Here is an 18,176-nt window from a genome sequence, read left to right as displayed (position 1 = left end):
ACACTCCATAATCCAATTAGTAAACTTTACAGGAAACCCTAAAGCCCCAAGAATATTTTTTATAAAGCTCAAACTTATAGAATCATAAGCTTTCCTCAAATCCACCTTAACTGTACACCTAGGAGGCATTCTCTTATTACTGTAACTCTTTAGCATATCTTGACAAACCAAGATATTGTCCAAAATGGATCTTCCAGCAACAAAAACACCCTGGCAAGGATCAACTAAATCAGGAAGCACTTCTTTGAGCCTTGCACAAATGAGCTTTGAGATGATCTTATAAACAACATTACAGCAAGCAATTGGCCTAAACTGAGTCACATTATTAGCATTATCAACTTTAGGCACCAGGGTCAGAGTAGTGGCATTGACTTGCTTCAGCAACTTACCCTCAGCAAAAAAATTCAGCACATCTTTAGTGACAGCTTGACCAGTAACATCCCAAGTACTCTTGAAAAATTTACTTGAAAAACCATCAGGGCTCGGGGCTTTATCATCATCAATTTTCCAAAGAGCCTCTTTCACATCTTTCTCACTAAAACTCCTGCATAAGCTATCTAACTGTTCAACACCCAGACATTTCCCTTCCTGAATAACACTATCATGCACCTCACCAGTAGCAACAGCACTGCTACCTAGGAGAGCTTTATAATAGTCCAGAAAAGCCTCACAAACTTTCCTAGGTTCAGCCAATACAGTCCCATCCTCACAAACAATAGAATAAACACTTTTCTGAATTCTCCTTTTCCTCAGAATTGCATGAAAAAATGCAGAGTTCATGTCCCCATCTTTTAACCAATGAACCTTGGCTTTTTGCTTCAAAAAATTATACCTAGCAGTATGAGCCTGAGTATACTCCTCCCTTGCTATTTTCTCTTGCAAAATTAAATCTCCATCCCTAGGGTCACTCTACAACTAAGACTGTATATCTAACAGCTTCTTTTCAGCAACAGCATCAGCTGTCTCAACACAAGTAAAACTAGTCAAATTAATGCTCTTAAGTTTCTTTTTGGCTTCAGTTAACTTCCTAACCAATTGAAACATATCAGTTCCCTGGAACCCAATAGCCCAAGCTTCCTTTACAGCATCCAAAAAACAAGGAGCATTAATCCACATATTAAAGAACCTGAAAGGTTTTTTCAACTGCATACCACCATCAAACAGCTGAAAAACACATGGACAATGATCCATAAGACCCTCAGGGAAAAAAGTGGCTTGCAGATTAGGAAACTCATCCAGACAAGCATTATTCACCAGAACTCTATCAATTCTAGTGCTCACTCTACCAATCCCACCTTGTTTATTATTCCAAGTATAGAACATACCCCCAGTTTGCCAGTCAAACAGCTGAGCATCACTCAAACACTGTCTAAATGGCTCTACTTCAGCAAGAGTTACAGTAGAGCCCACCCTATCACTAAGATTAAGAACATTGTTAAAATCTCCACCAATAAGCCAAGGACTATGTGTTGTATATTTGGAGTATCAACCCGAAATATACAAGGGATAAACCAAGATAAGTAAGACTAATGAACCAAATAGCTTCTTAGCTACAGTCACACCACTAAGAAACGAAATGGGTTCCTAAGATCACAAGCCAACTAGTAGTCTAAGCTAGTTAACTAAGCAAAGGAATTGAAATTCCAAATCCAAGAATTTCTGGTTTGTTTCTAATCCAAGAAACGAGTGTAAAACACAAAGTTTGTTTGTTCGAATAATCTGATTTTTCATTCACATTTGCTTGCTATTTATAGTAAACAAGCATCCTTAAGTACAAGCTAACTTAAGTGACTTTCAGCTTACTTGTTACACGCCTAAGCTAAGCATCAAAAACAGATTTTGTGTCTAGATACATTAATAAAAGAAGCTAAGCTTAACTAGATACATCAAAGGAAAAAGTGGCGGTTTGTAACCTCCACATTAAGGCTTCATAAAATCAGAAATAAAGAGCATAACTCTCCCTTGATTCACGCCCAACAAAGCAGCAAGTAAGAAGCAAAACAGCCCCTTAATTCACGCCCAATTCAAACAGCAAAAAGAAGTGTAACTCCTCCTTGATTCAAGCCTTGGATCAAGCTTGAATGTATGTAGACAAGAGTGTACTTGGACGCCTTTTAGATGCTCATTTGCTGACTGAAATCTACGCCCACTTGAAGGCTTAATTGAAAGCTTGTAACTCCTCATTGAAGCTGATTGTAACACCCAAGTTAAAGCCTTGAAATTCCTTTTAAAGAATTTCGGATTCTATGCTTCTTTCACAAGCTTAAATGGCTGCCTTCTTGATGTATCTTGCACTTGTACTTTGTGTGAATGTGACATTACATTTCCGAACTATAATCAGCTAAAAGAACTAAAGAAAAATGTAACTAATTTGCAAACTTAAAATAAGACTAAAGTTTACAACTTATTCAAAGCATAAAAGAACTAGAATGAACTAGTTAATAAGAACAACAAGAAACTCAAAGGATTGAATATCTTGCTGCACATAGATAGAACGCATAGCACCAATGCATGATGCTACGTCTTGGACCAAAGAAACGTCCATAACCAAGTTGTTAGGCTTGGCTACAACATTCCCCCCTTCTTGAAAAGAGTTTGCCCTCAAACTCGGCAACTCTTCAAACTCATCATAGTAAGGTGATAAATCAGCCACATTAAAGGTGCTAGAAACACCATAGTCTCCGGGCAATTCAACCTTATAAGCATTATCATTCACCTTTTCAACAATAGCAAATGGACCATCACTACGAGGACTAACCTTGGAACGCCTCTTGGAAGGAAATCTTTCCTTTCGTAGATGAATCCAAACCAAATCACCAGGTTGAAAACGGACCTCCTTTCTCTTCTTGTCATAGTAGGCTTTAGTCTTTGCATTAGTTTGTTCAATTCGAGAACGAACTTGCTCATGCATAGACTTGATTTCTTTGGAACGCACCTCGGCATCATGACTAAACTTGTTAGGTGAGGGAATGGGAGCAAGATCAATAGGAGTACAAGGATTGAATCCATACACAACTTCAAAAGGACTCAAACCGGTTGTCTTGCTAGGCACTCTGTTGTAAGCAAACTCCGCATGAGGGAGCATCTCTTCCCATTGCTTGGGACGTTTAGTAGCCAAAGTTCGCAACAAAGTTCCCAAAGTTCTATTAGTCACTTCGGTTTGACCATCTGTTTGAGGATGACTTGAAGTGCTAAAGTTCAATTTTGTGCCCATCTTCTTCCATAATGTAAGCCAAAAATGACTTAGGAATTTTGGATCACGATCACTCACCATGGACTTAGGTACACCATGTAAGCGCACAACCTCGTTAAAAAACAAGTTAGCAACATGAGTAGCATCATAAGTTGTATGACAAGAAATAAAATGAGCCATTTTAGAAAAACGGTCCACAACAACCATAATGGAATCTTTCTTTCGTTGGGTCATAGGAAGTCCCACAACGAAATCAAGACTAACATCTTCCCATGGAGCTTGCGGAATAGGTAAGGGCAAAAGATAGCCTTGTGGAAGACTATGACTCTTGGCCTTTTGACAAACCACGCATCTTTTCACAATAAACTCCACATCACGAACCAATCTAGGCCAATGAAAGTACTCTTGCACAAGAAGAGTAGTCTTCTCTATGCCAAAGTGTCCCGCCATTCCTCCTTCATGAAACTCTTTGATAAGAGATTCTCTTAGGCTTGATCTTGGAACGCACAACCTGTTTCCTTTGAACAAATAGCCATCTAAAATGTAATAATCTTTGTAAGCATGATTAGAACATTTTAGAAATGAATCACCAAAGTCATGATCATTTTTGTAACTTGCTTTCACATCTTCAACACTAATTACTTTTGCCTTGAAAGAATTCAAGAGTGTGTATCTCCTTGAAAGGGCATCAGCTCCTTTGTTCATGGCGCCTCTCCTATGCTTGATCACAAAATGAAAAGCTTGCAAATACTCCACCCATTTGGCATGGCGTGGTTGGAGTTTTTGTTGGCTTTGAAGATATTTGAGAGCTTCATGATCTGAATGAAGGATGAACTCCTTGGAAATGAGGTAATGTCTCCAATGGTCCAAAGCACGAACAAGAGCAAAGAACTCCTTATCATAGGTGCTATACTTCCGTTGTGCTTCATTGAGTTTTTCACTAAAGTAGGCAAGGGGACGCCCAACTTGTGACAAAACAGCACCAATACCAACTCCACTAGCATCACATTCTACTTCAAAAACTTCATCAAAGTTAGGTAAAGAAAGAATAGGTGCACTAGTAAGTTGATGTTTTACCTCATCAAAGGCCTTTTGAGCCTTATCATTCCAAACTAACTTCTGATTTTTAGTTAGCTCGGTGATAGGTGCCATGAGAGTACTAAAATTTCGCACAAATCTCCTATAGAAAGAAGCAAGTCCATGAAAACTACGAACTTGTTGAATTGTTTGTGGCGTGGGCCACTCACGAATTGCAGCAACTTTCTTTTCATCAACTTCTATGCCTTGAGAGGAAACTTTGAAACCAAGAAAAATAACTTGGGAAGTGAAAAAATGACACTTCTCTAAGTTACCATATAGTTGCTCACGAGCAAGGGCTTCAAAAACCTGTTGCAAATGCATAGCATGCTCTTCTTCTTCCCTACTATACACCAAAATATCATCAAAATAGACTACAACAAATTTACCCATGAAAGGTTGCATAACCTGATTCATAAGGCGCATAAATGTAGATGGTGCATTAGACAAACCAAATGGCATCACAAGCCACTCATAGAGGCCCTCCTTTGTCTTGAAAGCGGTCTTCCATTCATCTCCTTCGAAAATTCGAATTTGATGATAGCCACTTCTCAAATCAATTTTAGAGAACACTTTAGAACCATGCAAATCATCAAGTAAATCATTCAACCTTGGAATAGGAAACCGGTACTTGATAGTGATCTTGTTGATTGATCTACTATCAACACACATGCGCCACTCTCCATTCTTCTTAGGCACAATCAAGGTAGGACAAGCACATGGACTAAGAGACTTACGAATAAGACCCTTTGACAACAATTCCTCCACTTGTCTTCTAATTTCCTCGGTTTCTTTGGGATTGGTTCTATAGGCTGGTTTGTTTGGGAGCATGGATCCGGGCACAAGATCAATCTTGTGTTGGATGTCACGCTTTGGGGGTAATCCGTGAGGGATATCTTTGGGGAAAACATGGGAATAGGTTTGGAGAAGAGAGGTGAGGAGTGGGTGGTTTTCTTCTTTGGACGGTTGAGAGGGGGTATCAAGTTGGCTCAAAATGAAGTGTTTGTGAGCCCTATACTCACGAAATTCAGATTTTATGAGAGTGGTGAGGGAAGTGGGAGGCGTGGATATGGGGTGGTCATTTTTGAGGATTAAAGGGGTTAGGACAATTTTCTTTCCATCCTTGGAAAAGGAGTAGGTGTTTTTGTAACCATCATGCATCACACGTCTATCAAATAACCAAGGTCTACCAAGTAAAACATGACATGCATCCATAGGTTCAACATCACACCATAATTTTTCCTCATAAGTTTTACCAATGCTAAATGATAACAAGACTTGTTGTGTGACATGAATCCCTTTACTATGACTTAACCATTGAATTTTATATGGTGTAGGATGAGGGATAGTTTTCATTTTCAGCTTGTCTATCATTACTTGTGAAGCTACATTGGTACAACTACCTCCATCAATAATCAAAGTGCATACCTTTCCACCAATGGTGCAACGAGTGTGAAAGATTGCCTCACGTTGCAAGCTCCCTTCTTGGTCCAACAAATTGCTTAGTGTGCGTCGAACTACCAAGCATTCTCCTTCATCCGGACCTAGGCACGCATACTCATCATTCTCTTCAAGATTGCTGTCCTCTTCAACCTCTAATTCGTTCTCCTCTTCATACTCTACCAAAGTAACAATTTTTTTATTTGGACAATCACTAGCCATATGTCCAAGGCCTTGACACCTAAAGCATCTTCTTGGGGCTGGTTTTGGGTTGGAATTTTGGGTGTTTTGTGAAGGTGGTTTAGAAGTAGGCTGATTGGATGTGGGTTTGAAAGGTGGGAAATTGGATGTTTGCTTTCTTTGGGGAAATGAGGTTTGAGATGCAAAACGTGATGATTCACTTTTGCCTCTTGCTTTTTGTTGCTGCTCAATCTTATGTGCTAAGATAATGAGCTCTTCAAGGGTGGTGTAAGGGTGTAGTTCGGCCACATTGGCTATTTTTGGGTCAAGTCCACCTAGGAACCGAACCAAAGTTTGAGGCTCATCTTCCTCTACTCCACACTTCATAACAAATCCTTCAAACTCTCTAGCATACTCCTCTACAGATTTCGTACCTTGCTTAGGGGTATGGAATTTTGAAAAGTTTTCTTGCACATAGTATGTGGGAAGAAACTTTTGTTTCAACAATTTCTTCATCTTAACCCATGATCTCACTTTTTCTTTGTCTTGCCGTTCCCTCTTGGCGCACACACTAGCCCACCAAGTTGAGGCATATTTTCGTAGCTTCAAGGCCACAATTTTCACCTTTTTCTCTTCCGGTGTTTGCTTATAGTCAAACACTCTCTCCACTGTTCTAAGCCATTCTACAAACTCATCGGCATCGAGTTTGCCATCATACTCCGGAATGTCTGCTTTTATGTCATTAATAGGCCGTGACCTTTCTCTTTCATGAGAAGGCCTATCATTGTGATTGAAATTAGATTCACTCAATTCTTCATCACTTTGGAGGGGTGAGCCCTCTCTCTTATGGCGCATCTTATTAGTAAGATCTTTCAGTTGATCTTGCATATATTTCATTCGTTGCTCCATATCTTCTTTCTCTTGTGTAACCTTATTGACATATTCTTGCCAATTAGGGGGTGGGACGCTGGACATGGTTTGTGTTTGGGTATGTGTTTGGGGTATGTGTTTAGGTATTTGTTTTGCTAGACCCCCTCCTTCTAGCGCCAAATGTTGTATATTTGGAGTATCAACCCGAAATATACAAGGGATAAACCAAGATAAGTAAGACTAATGAACCAAATAGCTTCTTAGCTACAGTCACACCACTAAGAAACGAAATGGGTTCCTAAGATCACAAGCCAACTAGTAGTCTAAGCTAGTTAACTAAGCAAAGGAATTGAAATTCCAAATCCAAGAATTTCTGGTTTGTTTCTAATCCAAGAAACGAGTGTAAAACACAAAGTTTGTTTGTTCGAATAATCTGATTTTTCATTCACATTTGCTTGCTATTTATAGTAAACAAGCATACTTAAGTACAAGCTAACTTAAGTGACTTTCAGCTTACTTGTTACACGCCTAAGCTAAGCATCAAAAACAGATTTTGTGTCTAGATACATCAATAAAAGAAGCTAAGCTTAACTAGATACATCAAAGGAAAAAGTGGCGGTTTGTAACCTCCACATTAAGGCTTCATAAAATCAGAAATAAAGAGCATAACTCTCCCTTGATTCACGCCCAACAAAGCAGCAAGTAAGAAGCAAAACAGCCCCTTAATTCACGCCCAATTCAAACAGCAAAAAGAAGTGTAACTCCTCCTTGATTCAAGCCTTGGATCAAGCTTGAATGTATGTAGACAAGAGTGTACTTGGACGCCTTTTAGATGCTCATTTGCTGACTGAAATCTACGCCCACTTGAAGGCTTAATTGAAAGCTTGTAACTCCTCATTGAAGCTGATTGTAACACCCAAGTTAAAGCCTTGAAATTCCTTTTAAAGAATTTCGGATTCTATGCTTCTTTCACAAGCTTAAATGGCTGCCTTCTTGATGTATCTTGCACTTGTACTTTGTGTGAATGTGACATTACATTTCCGAACTATAATCAGCTAAAAGAACTAAAGAAAAATGTAACTAATTTGCAAACTTAAAATAAGACTAAAGTTTACAACTTATTCAAAGCATAAAAGAACTAGAATGAACTAGTTAATAAGAACAACAAGAAACTCAAAGGATTGAATATCTTGCTGCACATAGATAGAACGCATAGCACCAATGCATGATGCTACGTCTTGGACCAAAGAAACGTCCATAACCAAGTTGTTAGGCTTGGCTACAACACTATGGACAACACCAGCAAGCATCTTTAGCTGATCCCATAGCTCTTCCCTTTGCACAGCTTCATTCAGACCATACACAAAATTAACCTCAAACTGAATACCAGTAGCCTTATGAACTACTTTACAGTGAACTAACTGCACCTCAACCTTGATCACCATCACCTTAAATATTTGAGACTACCAAATCACCCAAATTCTACCATTTTTATGCTTACTGTAATTAGAGCAAACAGACCAATCACCACCAACTCTATCAAACACCTTACCAAAATTCCTGTCCTTCACTCTGGTTTCAAGAAGCCCAAACAAACCTATATTATGTTGTCTTATGAACCACAAAACATCACATAACTTGCTAGGCATATTTAGGCCCCTAACATTCCAAAACCCCACACTATCCATTGAACAGTTCAGAGCATTCCCCTTCCTCCAATACCCTAAATCTGTTACCACTACCACCAACCAAGACAACACCTGCTGTAACAATATGGGAGCCTCAAACAGTGGATCTTGTCCAACAGCATCAGTCACATCAGCTGTCCTGCTCCCCCTCACAGCATTAGTTTGCTGCTGAGTAGATCTAGTCTTCTGAACTGGTCTCCACATTTGCTTAGGTGGCTGCCTATGCTGCTTTTTTGTTCGCACTTTGTGATTAGGTCATTGAGCATCCTCATGCCCCATACCATGACAAACCTTGCAGATTATAGGCTTCCACTCATACTCCACTTTCTGAGTAATGCACACACCCTTTTCATCAAGAAATGCAACATTACCTGGAAATGAAGCATTAATCTCAACCTCTACCATCAAACGAGCATAATTCAATTTCTCTTTAGAGGTAGTAGCTCTATCAGTCTTAATAGGATTGCCAATTAAGGAGGCAATCTTCATCAAAGCATTCTGACCCCAGAATTTAAGCTCAAGCCCCACAAGCCTAACCCAAACAGGAACCTTAGTTACTGTCTCCTTAGCCAAATCCAACTCAGGCTCCCATGCTTTCATGATAACAGGCTTCTTGTCAAACAAAATGGGTCCAGCATTCAGAACCTTATCTCTATTCTCAACAGTTCTAAACCGAACTAAGAACACCCCATTATCCATCAAAGAGATCTTATCTATCCCATACTTGCCCCAAACCCTTCTTATGAATCCATTAATCACATTCAATGGAGGTTTAGCACAAACAATGTAGCACACAATCGCGGACTTCCAAAAATCAAGTTCTGGTTTCACATTATCCAAAGTAATCTGCACCAAATGACTAACATCCTGTCCATCAACACAAGATTTTCCACCCCCGGAGAGATCTAAACCCTCATCCCTGGTACCCTCAAATAGAGATTCCAGCCAATTTAATCGAGCAGGAGGAGATTGAAAAACAGGGGATTGCAAATCGGGGGTCTCGGAAATTGGGGGAAACAAATTAGGAGTAGGATTAGCATGCTCAATCATCAAAATAGGAGTTGGATTATCAAATTTTAGAACACTATCACAACAACCATCAGTTCTAAGCTCAGCATCAATGGCGGAAGCAGAATTATGGATTACATGTAACCACGCATTGAAGTCTTCTTGATGTGCCCCTCTCTCCTCCTCAGTAATCTCTATCTCCGGAATAACATTCTCCTTTACTTCATCAAGCCAGCTCTCAACTGAGACATCTTCAGTAGCAATGCTCTATTCCTTCTTCTTCGTAAAATTCCTTGTTCTGGGTCTAGAATTCTGCCTTGCCTTCTGTTTTTTCTTCGATTTAGACCCTGAACTCTTGCTTCCCTTACCCTTCTTCCTCTTTGCCATTGAAATTGGGCTAAAAATCGAAGCTCAAATTTGTGGGTTTCAATCGATTTTTCAACTTTCTCTCTCTAGTTCTTGAGACTTTCTCTCTCTAGTTCTTAATATCAAACCTTTCACATTTAGGGCGAAGGCAACTTCGAACTTGGCTAAGTGTTTCTAGAAATAATGTATGAGAAATTTTGAGAGATGGAAGGTTTAGAAAAAGAATAGAGAAAGAAGGAAAGCTTCTAACTTTTAGAGACAGAAAGAGAGAGAGATGATGATTGTGAATGATTAAAAACGGGGAGATACGACCCCTATTTATAGAAAAAAAATAGCACGTAAATCGAAAGAAAAGAGTTCGAGTCCTATTCAAAATAAAATACCTCCTGTCACCGACGACAGGAGCAGCTCCAGATGATGTGAATTATTGATCCGAAAATCAACAAAACACAAGGGATATGTTTAAGTCTAATTCTATACAGGAAATCCACCAAGAATTAAACAAAAACTAAGATTAATCAATTAAGAATCCACCTAATTAATCAATCCAAACGAATGTTTTAACTAAAACAAGCAAAACAGCAATTGATCGCAATCAACCAAAACTCAAGTATGCAACTTAAGAAATAAATCTGAATATTAATCTATGTATCCTTATTTGTGTGTTTACAGCCCTATTTATAAGACTTAGTTTACCTAGGAAGATTAGGACAAGTCCCTAATTCAATCCTAATTAAACTAGAATTCTAACTTGCTTGAAGAGCAAGCACCTTGGAGCACAAGCATATGCCAATCTCCTTGGAGAACAAGCACACGCCTAAACTGATTTATTTTGCTAACTAACTGATTTTAAAAGCAACTAAATAATGATTAAAGATCCTAATGCTTGAACCAAGAAAAACCCTTTCAAGTGAAAGGTAAAAACTTGTAAGCAAAATCTAAGTAAAGAAAATTCAAGAAAGTTCAAGAAAGTGAACTAGACTCCAAGAAAAGTCACTAAGCAAACCGTGGCTTTGTTTTGATATCCAAGAAAGTGTCCATGCAATGCTTGGTTTGAATCAATGTTTAGGGACAAGCTATCTTGATGCATGATAAGCAAATCTTCGAAGTTCTCCATGCTTAGACTTGCATCATCCTCCTCTTCTTCGAAAGAATTTGTCCTCAAATCTCGAAGTTCTTCATCAGGAATGTACTTAGCCAAATCGCCAACATTGAATGTAGCACTAACTCCATATTCTCCCGGAAGTTCTAACTTATAAGCATTGTCATTGATCTTCTCAATAATCTTGAAAGGACCTTCACTTCTAGGCATCAACTTATTCTTGCGTTTTCCTGGAAATCTTTCCTTTCTCAAATGTAACCATACCAAGTCTCCAACAGTGTAACTTTGTTGCTTTCTATGCTTGTTTGCTCTAGCTTTGTACATGTCATTTACTTTCTCTATTCTTGTTCGAACTTGAGCATGTAATTTCAGCATACTCTTCAACTTAGACTCGGCATCTTTGTGAATTAACTCACCCTTAGGCAATGGAACAAGATCAATTGGAAGTTTCGGATTGACTCCATAAACTACCTCAAAGGGACTATGTTTGGTAGCATATGTAGGTGATCTATTATAAGCAAACTCCGCATGAGCTAACTTGATGTCCCAATCCTTTTGTGTCTTACTCACTAACCCACGCAAAAGCGCACCAAGAGTACGATTAGTAACCTCGGTTTGTCCATCAGTTTGTGGATGGTAAGATGTACTAAAGAGCAATTTAGTTCCCACAAGCTTCCATAGAGACTTCCAGAAGAAACTCATGAACTTTGTATCTCGATCACTCACAATAGTTTTTGGAATTCCATGCAATCTAACAATCTCTTTGAAGTATAATTCCGCCACTTTCATAGCATCATCCACTTTGTGACAAGGAACAAAATGAGCCATCTTAGAGAACCTATCCACAACAACCATAATAGAGTCTTTCCCCCGTTGTGTTCTCGGCAATCCCACAATAAAATCCATAGAAATATCTTCCCAAGGTGAATCTGGAACAGGTAAAGGAGTATACAAGCCTTGATGAAAAGTAGCCTTCGCTTTTTGACAAGTTGCACACCTAGAAATAACTAGTTGCACATCCGTGAGCATCTTAGGCCAATAGAAGTGTTCTTGTAACATACTCAAGGTCTTTGTAATGCCAAAGTGACCAGCAATTCCTCCCCCATGAGCTTCTCTAACAACTAGCTCTCTAATAGAACACTTAGGAAGACAAAGTCGATTTCCTTTGAAAAGAAAACCATCTTGCAGCAAATAAGAACCCACGGCTCCTTTAGAACACTCTTCAATCAATGTAGCAAAATCATCATCACCTTTGTAGTATTCTTTGATCAATTCAAAACCAAGTAGCTTGCTATTTAGAATTCCAATCAAAGTGTATCTTCTAGATAATGCATCAGCCACAACATTCGATTTCCCTTCTTTGTACCTTGAAGAAAAATTAAATGATTGTAAAAATTCAACCCATGTAGCATGTCTAGGATTGAGCTTTTGTTGTCCATGTATGTACTTCAATGCTTCATGATCAGAATGCAACACAAAGTGATTAGGTCGGAGATAATGACTCCAATGATCTAAAGCTCTAACAATGGCATAGAACTCTTTATCATAAGTAGAATAGTTCAATCGAGCTCCTCCCAATTTCTCACTGAAATATGCAATAGGCCTCTTCTTTTGGAGTAAAACTGCTCCAATTCCAACTCCACTAGCATCGGTTTCAACTTCAAAAGGACTTGAGAAATCTGGTAACGCAAGTATAGGTGCTTCACATAGCTTCTTTTTTACCAACTCAAACGCACTTTGAGCTTCTTTAGTCCATTCGAATTTACCCTTGTCCTTCTTCAAACATTCGGTCATAGGCGCCACAATACTTGAGAAATTCTTGACAAATCTTCTATAGAACGAAGCTAGACCATGAAAAGACCTTACTTCACTCATATTAGTAGGAATAGGCCAAGTTTTAATAGCCTCTACTTTTGAATGATCAACTGAAACTCCATCCTTTGATACAACATAACCAAGAAAAGTAACACTAGGCACTAAGAAGTAGCATTTTTCAAGCTTAGCATAGAGTTTCTTCTCTCTTAACACTTCAAACACACTTGTTAGATGATTTAGATGATCATGCAAATTTTTAGAGTATATCAGAATATCATCTAAATAAACAACAACAAACTTGCCAAGGAAAGGTTTAAGTACCTCATGCATCAACCTCATGAAAGTGCTAGGTGCATTAGTGAGTCCAAACGGCATCACCAACCATTCATACAACCCTAACTTAGTCTTGAATGCTGTTTTCCACTCATCTCCTTCTCTCATTCGAATTTGATGATAACCACTCATAAGATCAATCTTAGAAAACAACTTTGAACCATGTAGTTCATCAAGTAGATCATCTAATCTTGGAATAGGAAATCGGTATTTGATAGTGATGTTATTCACACTCCTACTATCAATACACATGCGCCAACTCCCATCTTTCTTTGGGACAAGTAAAGTAGGCACGGCACAAGGGCTCATACTTTCCCTCACGTATCCTCTAGTCATAAGCTCTTCAATTTGCCTTTGCATCTCCTTTGTTTCTTCCGGATTACTTCTATAGGCTGCCTTATTAGGTAAGGGTGCTCCCGGAATCAAGTCAATTTGATGCTCTATCCCACGAATAGGAGGTAGTCCCGGAGGTAATTCCTTAGGAAAGACATCCTTGAATTCTTCTAAAACAGATTCCAATTCATACGACCTCTTTGCTTGTTTATCTTGATCAATTCGAATCTCATTAGAAACAAGTATATATACCACATTGTTGCTGCAAATCTCTTTTTCTAATTCCCTCTCACTAATCAAATAAGAATTCTTTGAATTAGAGGTAACATTAGAAGACTTGTTGCTTATCAAAGGTTTTAAAGCAACCGGTCTCTCTTTTTCTCCTTTTCTCACAACATACACATTAGTCCTTCCATCAAACTTCACAAATCTATCATATTGCCAAGGACGGCCTAATAGTATATGACAAGCATCCATAGGACAAACATCACACAAAACTTTATCATGAAATTTACCAATTGAAAAGGAGATTAAGGCTTGTTTAGTTACCTTAACATCACTCGAATTATTAAGCCAATGAAGCTTATAAGGGCTTGGATGTTCTGTAATTGGCCACTTCAATTTGTCTACCAAAGTAGTAGATACCACATTAGTGCAACTCCCCGTGTCTATGATCATGTCACACAACCTATCTTCTACCTTGCACCTTGTAAGAAAGATTTTCTCCCTTTGATTGTTTTCCATAGGTACGGTTTTAGAGTGTAGCGCCCTTCTTAGAACCAAACTTTGACCATGAGTCTCGGGATCAATTTCGTCAACATGCCCCTCCTCTTCTTCAAAGTTTTCCTCTTCGTTCTTTTCTTCATAGTCACTACCCTGCTCACACTTAGCTTGTTCTTGTTCCCACTCTTGAGCAGTCATTACTCTTTTTGATGGACAATTAGTTGCAATGTGACCAACACTACCACACTTGAAGCACTTCCTATCTTCAACAAGCTTTTTAGGAGCTTCAAATTTTGATTTAGTCTCCTTGTAGTTCGAACTAGAACCACTTTTCTCCAAGCTGTTCTTCTCAAAAGGTTTAGTGAAACCCTTTACAAAGGACTTAGTGTACGTCCCTTTCTTCCCCTTTATCTGTTTTTCAACTTTCAAAGCTACCTTGCAAACATCCTCAAAGGACCAATATTGTTGCAATTCAACTTTTTCAGCAATATTATCATTCAACCCCGAAATAAATCTAGCAATCTTATGCTCAACAATCTCTTCTAAGCCACATAGCATGCATAACTTTTCAAATTCACCAATATAATTCTCAACAGTCATAGAATTTTGTTTAAAAAGTTGCATCTTAAGATAAACATCTTGAATATAATCACTAGGTACGAACCTTTTTTTCATGTGCTTCTTGAGTTGTTCCCAAGTTGAGATTCTTGCACGCCCCTCCTTATGCCTCTTCTTCTTTAGATTATCATACCAAAGACTAGCATAACCGGTCAGTTTCAATTCAGCCAATTTGCATCTTTTCCTTTCATCATACTCCTTGTAATCAAAGAGTGTCTCGGCCCTTCTAATCCACTCAAGGTATTTTTCAGGTTCATTCATACTCCCATTGAATTCGGGAAGATCTAATCTAAGGTTCCTATCATCATCCTTTGGTCGATCTCTCCTCCTAGGCCTTGGTGATTCATCACTTGAGGAATAATTATTTCGTGGCCTCCTTGGGTTCCTCCTTGGTTGTTCTTCTTCACTTGAACCAGAATTAGGGTTAGAATTCCCTTTCCTTGAAGAATCTCCAGCACGAGTATCAAGCCTTTTTAATATCTCATCCATCCTTGCTGCCAACTCGTCAATTCGCCTATCTCTTCTAAGATTTTGAGCTTGTTCTAAGGTTAATCCCCTTGGAACTTGTGGGACCTCCTCGTCACTCATGATTCCTACACAAACCAAGTCAGTTTATGCAAAAATCTTGATTAAAAGATCGAATCTTGAAGGAAAACTAGGCAACACAAAAACCGGACTCCCATCCGCAAATCAGTGCACAAACACCAAATGTTTGAGGCTGTGTAGAACGCGTTACTCAACTAAAATTTATGAAATTTGATATGGTGATAGCTGGACGTTTTTAGAGTTCAATGCAAAAAGAATCACGCAAAAATTCCCAGCCAATTGTTCCCAGTTTAATTTTTGTCGAAGTTGCGCAAACCTGCTCTGATACCAAAGATGATGTGAATTATTGATCCGAAAATCAACAAAACACAAGGGATATGTTTAAGTCTAATTCTATACAGGAAATCCACCAAGAATTAAACAAAAACTAAGATTAATCAATTAAGAATCCACCTAATTAATCAATCCAAACGAATGTTTTAACTAAAACAAGCAAAACAGCAATTGATCGCAATCAACCAAAACTCAAGTATGCAACTTAAGAAATAAATCTGAATATTAATCTATGTATCCTTATTTGAGTGTTTACAGCCCTATTTATAAGACTTAGTTTACCTAGGAAGATTAGGACAAGTCCCTAATTCAATCCTAATTAAACTAGAATTCTAACTTGCTTGAAGAGCAAGCACCTTGGAGCACAAGCATATGCCAATCTCCTTGGAGAACAAGCACACGCCTAAACTGATTTATTTTGCTAACTAACTGATTTTAAAAGCAACTAAATAATGATTAAAGATCCTAATGCTTGAACCAAGAAAAACCCTTTCAAGTGAAAGGTAAAAACTTGTAAGCAAAATCTAAGTAAAGAAAATTCAAGAAAGTTCAAGAAAGTGAACTAGACTCCAAGAAAAGTCACTAAGCAAACCGTGGCTTTGTTTTGATATCCAAGAAAGTGTCCATGCAATGCTTGGCTTGAATCAATGTTTAGGGACAAGCTATCTTGATGCATGATAAGCAAATCTTCGAAGTTCTCCATGCTTAGACTTGCATCATCTTTTAACTAAAACAAGCAAAACAGCAATTGATCGCAATCAACCAAAACTCAAGTATGCAACTTAAGAAATAAATCTGAATATTAATCTATGTATCCTTATTTGTGTGTTTACAGCCCTATTTATAAGACTTAGTTTACCTAGGAAGATTAGGACAAGTCCCTAATTCAATCCTAATTAAACTAGAATTCTAACTTGCTTGAAGAGCAAGCACCTTGGAGCACAAGCATATGCCAATCTCCTTGGAGAACAAGCACACGCCTAAACTGATTTATTTTGCTAACTAACTGATTTTAAAAGCAACTAAATAATGATTAAAGATCCTAATGCTTGAACCAAGAAAAACCCTTTCAAGTGAAAGGTAAAAACTTGTAAGCAAAATCTAAGTAAAGAAAATTCAAGAAAGTTCAAGAAAGTGAACTAGACTCCAAGAAAAGTCACTAAGCAAACCGTGGCTTTGTTTTGATATCCAAGAAAGTGTCCATGCAATGCTTGGTTTGAATCAATGTTTAGGGACAAGCTATCTTGATGCATGATAAGCAAATCTTCGAAGTTCTCCATGCTTAGACTTGCATCACCAGACGACAAGCTCTGTCACCAGGCGACAGACCTGTCGTTTGGCGCTGGGACAGCTTTTTTGCGGATTTTTTTTTATCATATCTTTTGATCCAGAAGTCCAAATAAGTCATATAATATGTCGTTAGAAAGCTCTTGAAGTCTACTTTCCAACCCAATTAGAATCAGATTAAAATAATTTGTAGATAAAAAAATATGGCCGAAATATTAGAAGGGTGTCAGTTTTGGATAGAGTTTCGTATTCCATTCATATCTTTTTCATTATAGCTCGAATTAATATTATAATATATTATTGGAAAGATAATTTCAAGATCTATCCAACCATATAAGATTTGGATAAAAATTATGAGGCAAAAAAATAATATCTGACTATCTTAGAACATCTTTAAATTCGAATAGAAATTGGGATTTATAAGAAGGAAAGTTTTATTCAATTTCAAACTCTTTGATATTATCTTTTCAAAAAGGATAATTAAGAAATTTTAAAAACTTATGGAATTTTCAAATTAATCCTAATTAGTTTAGGAATAGGATTAAACCTTTGGACCCTCCACATGATCATTGGGTCATAGGTAAAATCCAGTTTGGGCCCAGTTTAGTATATTAGCCATAACTTCCTCATTATTCATCGGAATTGGGCTTAAAATATATCATTGAAAAGGTCTTTTCAAGCTCCATCCAACTACACTATTATTGGACCCATATCATGGACCAAACTAAACTGGAATGCACGTTTTTCATAAATAGGGAAAAAAATAAATATTTTCAAAAATAGAAAGAAGAGATATTTTAAATAAATATATCCTCATCACTAGACTTTTCACACTTTCACTTTGTTCAATAACAAATGACATGAAAGGTATTTATCACTGGGTTTTGTTTTGGGGAGACACATTTGGGTGTCTAAAGTTAATATAATAATCGAGTAGTGTTTTGGTCTGACTCGGCTAAACTCCAAGTAAGAGACCGATGGGTCAAGTTGCGGGTGGATATCGTAGGAGGTCTTTGCAATTGCAAGACTCGACTTTTCAAGTAAGAGCTCTGTGGTGTGAGCGAAGCACGCGACAAGGGCAAGATGGTTTTTTCTCTCTTTCTTATTATTTGTGTCATTTAGTTATATTGATTGTGAGCGGGTCTTGGGGTCGGGTTTTGTTCCACAGAAAGTCAGACTTTTCGAAACCCAACAAAATGCCAATTGTGGGTGGCTATTTGTTGATGTGCTTGCACCATAATTGAATTTTTTGGGTGGTTCACCT

General features: G+C 38.0%; 1 protein-coding gene across 1 annotated transcript; it reads right to left on the bottom strand.

Annotated features, from left to right (window-relative positions):
- Nucleotides 1-915: 915 nt before the first annotated feature.
- LOC145631526 (uncharacterized) lies at nucleotides 916-8,205 on the bottom strand. Its single transcript, XM_081683633.1, has 2 exons — nucleotides 8,061-8,205; nucleotides 916-1,442 (listed from the first exon to the last, which is right to left on the bottom strand). Exons 1-2 carry the CDS (start codon nucleotides 8,203-8,205, stop codon nucleotides 916-918), a joined length of 672 nt encoding a protein of 223 aa, XP_081539759.1.
- Nucleotides 8,206-18,176: the final 9,971 nt, after the last annotated feature.

This window comes from Chenopodium album, chromosome 1 (assembly GCF_948465745.1).
Source record: "Chenopodium album chromosome 1, dcCheAlbu1.1, whole genome shotgun sequence".
NCBI classification, from domain to species: Eukaryota; Viridiplantae; Streptophyta; class Magnoliopsida; order Caryophyllales; family Amaranthaceae; genus Chenopodium; species Chenopodium album.
The sequence above is the reverse complement of the archived record's forward strand: the minus strand, read 5'-3'. Positions and strand labels throughout refer to the sequence as shown.

Bases quoted from the DNA above. Each gene is read 5' to 3' on its own strand.
- LOC145631526 (XM_081683633.1), bottom strand. From the start codon at position 8,205: ATGGTGATCAAGGTTGAGGTGCAGTTAGTTCACTGTAAAGTAGTTCAT. The intron at 1,443-8,060 runs GTGTTGTCCATA...TTATTGGTGGAG, and splicing joins TCAGCTAAAGATGCTTGCTG to ATTTTAACAATGTTCTTAAT.